The following is an 8,215-nucleotide window of genomic DNA, read 5'->3' as shown; positions in this document are numbered from 1 at the left end:
AAATATGTAAAGGAGAGAAGATGGAGAGCCGTTGATGTTACTACTACAGCTTTCATGTTGGGTTCTATTCAACAGGCTGAGTCCAAATTGGTTACATTTTTAAGAGAAAACATCTTGCCTACATTCATGGCTGGTCAATATCTTAAGAAGGCAGGATATGATTGTGGAAAGTTAAACGGTTACTAGACTACACAATCATTTTGTAAAATGATTGATAAGGTTGTGATTGTGGAAATTATCATTTTATAAAATGATTGATGAGGTTATGATTGTGAAAAGTTAAATAAATCCTGACCGACACAGTTGTTTTGTAAAATGATGAGTAGCGGGAACTTAATGTGTTAATTATCATGCAATATGTTTGAAGATAAATGTTGTAATATGTATGTGTGTTTGTATGGCTTTGATAAGCTATAAGTTGCTTTCTAATAAATTTGAATAATAAATTTATATTTTCGGGTTCTTGTTATTTAATTCTTTTTGTTAATAAGATAATATGTATTTTAAATTATTGAGATGGTCGTTATCTAGTTTTCTTACTTTACTTATTACACGTTATTTTAAAATTTTGTAATTTTATAGATTTAAAATTATTGTATAATTTTATGATTTTATAATTTTAAAATAATAAAAGTTGAAAATTTAAAAATTATGAAGATATAAAGTTATAAATTTTAAAACAATTAAATAACTTGTAGTGGTGACAATTCTGCGTGGTGGAGTAAAATAACACTTTAGTCATTTAAAAATCGTATCAACCTATTAAGAGAAAAATTAAATGACACATTTAATTGAAAAATAAAAACTTGTTGAACATTCAATACATCATACAAAAATTATTAGAGAGTCGAAAGTTTCCAAGTTTATTAAAAATTTGAAATTTATTTAGTCCTGTATATTAAATAAAGTTTGGTTGGTGCTCTTGATTATGAAGAAACAAAAAGTTGGTTGGTGCTTTTAATTATGAATAAAGGAACAGTTCCAAAATTCATTATTAAAGATATGAAATTTTATTTAATCCTATATACAAATTAAAGTCTGGTTGGTGCTCTTAATTATTAGAAACAAATGAGGAAAACGTGAGTAAAATATAACTATACGTGTTTTAATCTGAATGGTGAATTTGAAGAAAAAAAGACAACCGACTTTTATTGAGCATGTACTTTTATGTATTTGTTTGACAATTCAAACGGAGATTTTGACGTTATAATCCAACCTATAGACTATCAGATTAATTTCATGATCTAGATCGTCACTTATCATCCACACATTCAACGTATCACAAGACAAAAGTACTTTTCAAACACAACTTATTTTTCATTATTTACCGTCGTATATATATATATATATATATATATACTATATTTCGTTTATAATATTAAAATTTTTGTTTATTAAATGTAATTAATTATTTATCTATTTATCTTAAACTTATAAATTTTATAACAAAATTTAAATTATTAACAATTTAATTACGATTTAATTGGTATTAATTATGTTTTTGTCACAAATTAATATTCATCCCATCCGACTTAATTATTGTTTAAAGATGATTGTTTTTCAATAAGATACAACCATTCGATGTCTCGAGTGATCAACATGGTAATCTGACTATATAAATTGTTTGATCTAGTGTAAGGTTAATCCAAAGAGTACAATTTTCATGCCAAATTAGTAGTTTGTTCATACAATAGTTGGTCTATTGAGGTCTACATAACAAGAACAAAAAGTTAACTTACTGATTCATATGATGTAAAGAATATCCTTAGACTAAAAACGTACGGAAAAATATATTTTGACATACTTAATTTTTTAATATTATTTAATTTATTTTTTTATTTTTTTTCTTAAAAAAATATAAAACTTTATATTTTTATGACTATTTTACTTTTATACCATGTGTCAAATGAATGTAAAAATATGTCATTTGATAACATTCCTTAAACATATGTACAATCATAGTTAAAAGATACTATAACGAAAAATATTCAAAAATAGTAGTTTTCACAAGAAGAAAGAATTGGGAAAAAGGAGTAGCATATACATATGTATCTCTGGACTCCTAGGGCTAGACAATTTTTTGCTTGAATTAGTACTATTTCCCTGTCTGGTAGAACACCCTCAAACTCACCTAGATATATATAAATGCCATAAAGACACAACACACGTATATATGGCGTTAATATTGATAATCCGTAATGCACTCGATATCCGTAATGTCACAGTAAAATTTTCGTGGACAGGAATAAAATAACGAAAAATTGTATAATTTAATGTTCACAGTATCCTGGTACATGGCAGTTGCTAATTTGTAGGCATTTAATTTCCTAGATAAAATGTCGAAGCAGAATCTCGATGAAGGTGAAACCAGACAAAAAAAAAAGGTGGTCTGAGCTGCTAAAAAAATAAATAAGCTGGACGTACAGACACAGACGCACACAGCACCACAATAATAATAATACGGAACCACGTGGTTTGTCTGTGATGTAATGTACTGATAATGTTTTCTCCACAAACCACATAGAACATTTTAGGAGTGGGGTATTTATTTGTCCTTTCCTTTTTTTAATAAAAAGTTAAAGATTTAATAATTTTTAAGGTCTTTAATTTTTCTTTAAAAGTATTAAATTCGTCTTTCATTTATTTTTGTTATTAATTAAGTCTTTATTTGTATAAAATTTATTTAATTGAATAATTATCGTTTAATCAGAGATTTTGGAAAATTAGAGATTTAATGAGATCTTAAATCTTTTAATTTTAAAAATCCACCTTTAACAAATTGTTTTTGACTATAACACAATATTCTAGAATCTCTAAATAATAATAATAACAAATAATAAAACAAAAAATATGAATGGACAGTAATAAAAGATGTCGATATTTTGAGAACTTCTTTTAATAACTTTTTTATAACTGGATATATGTTATCATTTTATTGGTGTGTTTTAATTTATATTTAAAAAATTATTTGAAATGAATCAATCAAAAATTGTGTGTATGTTGTTAAAATGTTGTTAAAAATTATTGTTAAATGAATTTTTCCTAATAAAATATAAGATAATGATATTTAGATAATATTTTTTTGAAATATTTGAACATTGATTACGTGTCAGTCTGTGATTGGTAAAAAATTACTCTACAATAATGTTTATGATATTTAGATAATATTTTTTTTGAAACATTTGAACATTCATTACGTGTCAATCTGTGATTGGTCAAAAATTACTTCACAATTAATAATAATAATTATAAACATTATTGTGGAATAATTTTTAAGCAATCACAAGTAATTAATATTCAAATGTCGTAAAAAAATATTTCTATATTAAAAAAATATGAATGAATCTTTCCACATCTTTGGTCAGTTCTTCCATGTGCTTCTGCAATATCCTGCAGTCAATGTTATCTTCAAATGTTTAATACATGGCAAAAATATGAAGTTCTATGGATAACTTTTAATCCCTGCAATCTCTAGTTATTCTGAAGAAAAACATAAGACACTAATTAATTTCTATCCCATCTCCTATAAAAACATTATAACATCATGTTAAAATCATCCAAAATATAGCACATGTATGACAGTTTTCCAGACATACCATAAACTTCAAATGTTTGGTTTTATAGCCAATTATCTATAAATTATGATATCTTCAAGCATAGAAGGAAAAATGGCACTGGGGAAGAATAAAGTAATCGAAATCTTGATGTCATGTATAAAACGTGTTTAATTATTTTAATTAAGGTGCAACGTATATAATTTGTTTTTTCATTGTTCTAGCAAGAGATATGCGTTTAATTTATTTAATTTTTGCCACGTTAGTTTTATCTTATTTTTTTATGATGGATGAGAGTGGCTTGTGTTCCTTGAACCTGGACAAACATGTGGCTGATGTTAATTATAATAATAGGGAATCGGATTGCTTTTAACTTCCCAATCTTAATAATTATAGTTAAGAAAGGCTGATATCTATATCACTATCTTCAATCCATCTTATTTATTAACTTGAAGGGTCCCTATTGTGTTGAAGGCATCTAACCTAATGATTGTACGGAGAAAATATTAGTATATATATATATATTAGTGTATATATATATATATATATATATATATATATATATATATATAGTTAATAATGATAAATTGATATTAAACATTTCATTTCAACTATAAATTCTAAAAATATTTCACCAACAAGAATCACAAAATTTAAATCATTCACATTAAGTATTAAACATAAAATTAAAAAACTAATTTGAATTGAAAAATCGTATATATTAATAACATAATTTTACACAATAATTATATGTATTATATCTAATCTCAATAAATATAAGTAGTTATTTATGTAGATAACCTAATGCTTACAAATTTAAGAAATGGAAAAAAATTAAAACAATAAAAAAATGAACGATCTCATAATAATTCCTCAAAGTCCTTTCAATCACAATAAAATATGAGAGGATGTAGTTTTATAATCGTAATATAAAAGTGTCTCTCCTTCGTAATCACAATCACAATAAAATATAACAGGATATATTTTTATAATCAATATAAAAGTCTCTCGTTGACTTTTATTATTAAAAATTATACTATACATCTGTTTAATATTAGTTTACCAGATAGTCCTCATGTAAAATCTCATCTGAATATACTATTTATCATTACTTTCACCTTATGTATTATAACAATTCATAATACCACATAACAAATGGCATAATTTACTTTACCACAATATTCATAACAAAACTTAATCATTTAAGTTCTGACAATTTTATTTTTTTAAGACTACATATTTCAAATCAATTACTTTTAACTGAAAATCTCAACTATTAAAGTAAATAACTTTATGTTACAAACTATGTTAAATTTTTTTTATTCCAATCCAACGTCATCAAATTAAAAAAGAGTTTTATCGCAACAACATAAAACAACAAAAATAAAGAAACATTCAAATTTATCTCAAAAATGTAAAGATCATTTATCTCACTAAGCACCTTTAATCATCTATTACAATGTTTTGATAATTTATTTTTTATTTAAAAAATATTTATATGTTATTTCAATAAATATTTTATAGTTTTTCTTAAATATCAATTTTTTAATTTTTACGTATTAATATATTTATTGTTTCTTAAACACATTATTTCATCCATCATTAAATCATTATCAAACACCCATGATTTTATAAAATATATGTCTCCACATGATATGTTGTAAATCCATTATTAAATCATTATCAAACAATCATGATTTTATAAAATATATGTCTCCACATGAAAGAAAGAGTATGCTGTAAATTGAAATAGATTTAAAGTTATGAAATAGTTGTTTTAACAAACTTTTTTGACAATTTTTTTACATCACATACGTAATAGTTTGTGATTTGTCTATTTTAAATATTTTTGGATTAAATATGTTTTTAGTTCATGTACTTTGGAACGATTTTAATTTTAGTCTCCCTCTCAAACTAAAGTACAATTTAGTCCTTCAACTTTAGAAAACTTTGGTTTTAGTCTTTTTTATCAAATTTTTTTAACTTTATTTGCTGTTTCAAACGCGTTTCTCAGTTAACATTTAAGCAAAAATGTGTCAAATAGATAAACAATCCAAATACTTGAAACAACAAATAAAGTTAAAAAAATTTGATAAAAAAGACTAAAACCAAAGTTTTCTAAAGTTGAAGGACTAAAGTGTACCTTAGTTTGAAAGAGAGACTAAAATCAAAATCATTCCAAAGTACAGGGACTAAAAACATATTTAACCCAATATCTTTTTTAAAATAAATTTAAACAGACCAATAAAACAATAACATATGTCTTGTTGTTAAGAAGTTGTTAAAAAAAATTATTAAAATATTAATATACTTAAAATTATTATGCTAAATTTGGTCCCAAGATTCTTTTAGATTTGAAAGCAGAGTAACTGTAGCCACCGACGAAAGTTTTGATAAGCAATGTGAACAACCAATGAATGAAGATCAGTGACTCTTCTTTTTGCATACCCCTAATAATGGAAAGGAAATGCACTTATAATTTGAAATGAAAAGGGTATTGTTGTAAAAGTACAATATGTATGGTCATTAAATAACTCAACTTCCAGGTGGACATTTAATTGGTCACAAGGCTGCACGTTGAAGTGAAAGAGATGGTTCACCTTCCGTTTTTCTGTTCTATATAAGGATGCAGGAGAGTCTTCTTCCATATACTTCTTCTCTACAACAGAATAATGGAAACAGAATTAGTTCAAGATATTGTCATTGTGGGAGCTGGAATTGCAGGCGTCACAACTTCATTAGGACTTCATAGGTATTCTTTTCCGCTTCTTCTACTAACAAATTAGTCCCACTATTATTTTCAGATCAATTAATTTTTATACCACGATACACTTTTACATTCATTTAACAAATACTATAAAGATAAAATAGTTATAAAAATATAAAATTTTATATTTTTTTTAAGTGAAAAAAAATAAAATTAAAAAATAATATATTAAAATAAATGTAAAAGTTTAAGTGTGTGAAAGCCTCGTTCTATTTTTATATACACTTTTCAATATTTTTATATATACACAAGTTATTTTTTAATAATAATGATTATTAAGTGATACCTCTGATGTCAACAGAATATTCTTTTACCAAACTTTTATGTTTTATTTATAAAAAATGTTCAAAGTCAAGACACTTATATAAGCGTGCATCAGTTCAGACCTAGGTAGCGTATTTAAAAGAGGTCATGTTCATGTAATTTAGAGTGTAATATTTTCCTCTGTAATACACGTGTTAAAAATATAATTATCTTAATGCTACTGGACATGTTATCATAGTTAAAAATGATAACGGGATGATTTGACACCAACTTCACTTATCTGTTATTTAATTCGTAATAAAATAATTATTTGTTTAATTGGATTAATATTTATAATTTTTAAATGAAATGTAAGAAATATAATATACAACATAAATTAAATTTTAATTTTAATTAAATTTAACTTAATCAAAAATAATTATATTTTAATTTTAATTAAATTTAATTCATTAAAATGTAAATTAAACTTTAATTTCTTTTACTGATAATTGATATTTATACATACAGATAACATAATATCTATATTATAAATGAATATTAAAATATATTAAAAATGGTTAAATATATTATAAAATTGGTTAAATGGTTATGTAAAATCAGACAAACATCCAAAATCAATATTTCTTAAGCTTTTAATTTTCTATTTTTGGAATAGTTTTGAGTTATTCATTTGGCAAACAATACTTTGTCAAGGAATTAAAACATTTAAGTTAAATTGGTTAAATTAATTAAAGATGTCGTTAAATACATTATAAAATAAGTTAAATGATGATATAAACATTGACAATCACTTATACATCAAAATCAATATATATTAAGTTTTAAATTCCCTATTTATTTATATATTTTTAGTGATTCATGATATAGGAAATAACATACTTAAGAAATATAAATATATGAATTACATAAGAAATTAGTTAAAATCATGTTAAATGGTAACAAAACGAAGACGTATTTAAAGATATATGTTATTATTTTATTGATTTATTTGAATTTATATTTAAAAAATATTTGAAACAAAAATATTATTAAAAAAGTGTTATTAAAGAAATTTTTTATTTTGTATTATTTTTTGGTAGCACTTTAGTGCCATAAAAGGCCACACAACAGTGTATACACACATGTACTGTCTTCATGTGTCACAACTCTTCATTCATACCCACAGATTAGGTATCCGAAGTTTGGTGTTGGAATCTTCGGATAATTTGAGGGTCACTGGCTTTTCTTTGTCCCTATGGCAAAATGCTTGGAAGGCTTTGGATGCTGTCGGTGTTGGAGACAAACTCCGCCACAACCATCGACGGCTCCATGGGTATGCAAAAACATCTTTTAAACTTTCTTCTCTCAGTATGATTCATTTTTCTCTAAACTAACTACAAGAATTGGACTGCAGGATTGTCACAACTTCATTGGTTACTGGGAAACAAATAGCAGCCAAGCCTTTCAAATCAACAGAAAACCAAGAGTATGTATACCATGTGAATCCGTGTGGCTAAATGTTTAAATTTTATCTAAATTCTTTCTATGATTGGAGTTTTTGTGATGTTGTAGAGGTATTGAAATTCGTTGTGTTCAACGAACAAAAGTGTTGGAAGTCCTGGTCAATGAGCTTCCAAAAGAAACCATCAGA

The 8,215-nt window shown here is 24.8% G+C and overlaps 2 protein-coding genes across 2 annotated transcripts in view; both read left to right on the top strand.

The window, feature by feature from the left end:
- The window catches only part of LOC106770729 (monooxygenase 2-like), a 2,213-nt gene extending 2,027 nt beyond the window's left edge, over nucleotides 1-186 (top strand). Inside the window, exon 5 of the mRNA XM_014656522.2 lies at nucleotides 76-186. Within this exon, the coding sequence (XP_014512008.1) occupies nucleotides 76-186 (111 nt within the window). The remainder of the gene's footprint in view (nucleotides 1-75) is intronic.
- A 5,979-nt stretch (nucleotides 187-6,165) lies between these two features.
- Nucleotides 6,166-8,215, top strand: part of LOC106770728 (monooxygenase 2) — a 3,146-nt gene continuing 1,096 nt past the window's right edge. The window contains exons 1-4 of the mRNA XM_014656521.2: nucleotides 6,166-6,306; nucleotides 7,751-7,897; nucleotides 7,979-8,050; nucleotides 8,137-8,215. Coding sequence (XP_014512007.1) covers nucleotides 6,227-6,306; nucleotides 7,751-7,897; nucleotides 7,979-8,050; nucleotides 8,137-8,215 — 378 coding nt within the window. The 5' untranslated portion in view covers nucleotides 6,166-6,226. The remainder of the gene's footprint in view (nucleotides 6,307-7,750; nucleotides 7,898-7,978; nucleotides 8,051-8,136) is intronic.

Source organism: Vigna radiata, chromosome 8 (genome assembly GCF_000741045.1).
Source record: "Vigna radiata var. radiata cultivar VC1973A chromosome 8, Vradiata_ver6, whole genome shotgun sequence".
Taxonomy (NCBI): Eukaryota; Viridiplantae; Streptophyta; class Magnoliopsida; order Fabales; family Fabaceae; genus Vigna; species Vigna radiata.
The sequence above is the reverse complement of the archived record's forward strand: the minus strand, read 5'-3'. Positions and strand labels throughout refer to the sequence as shown.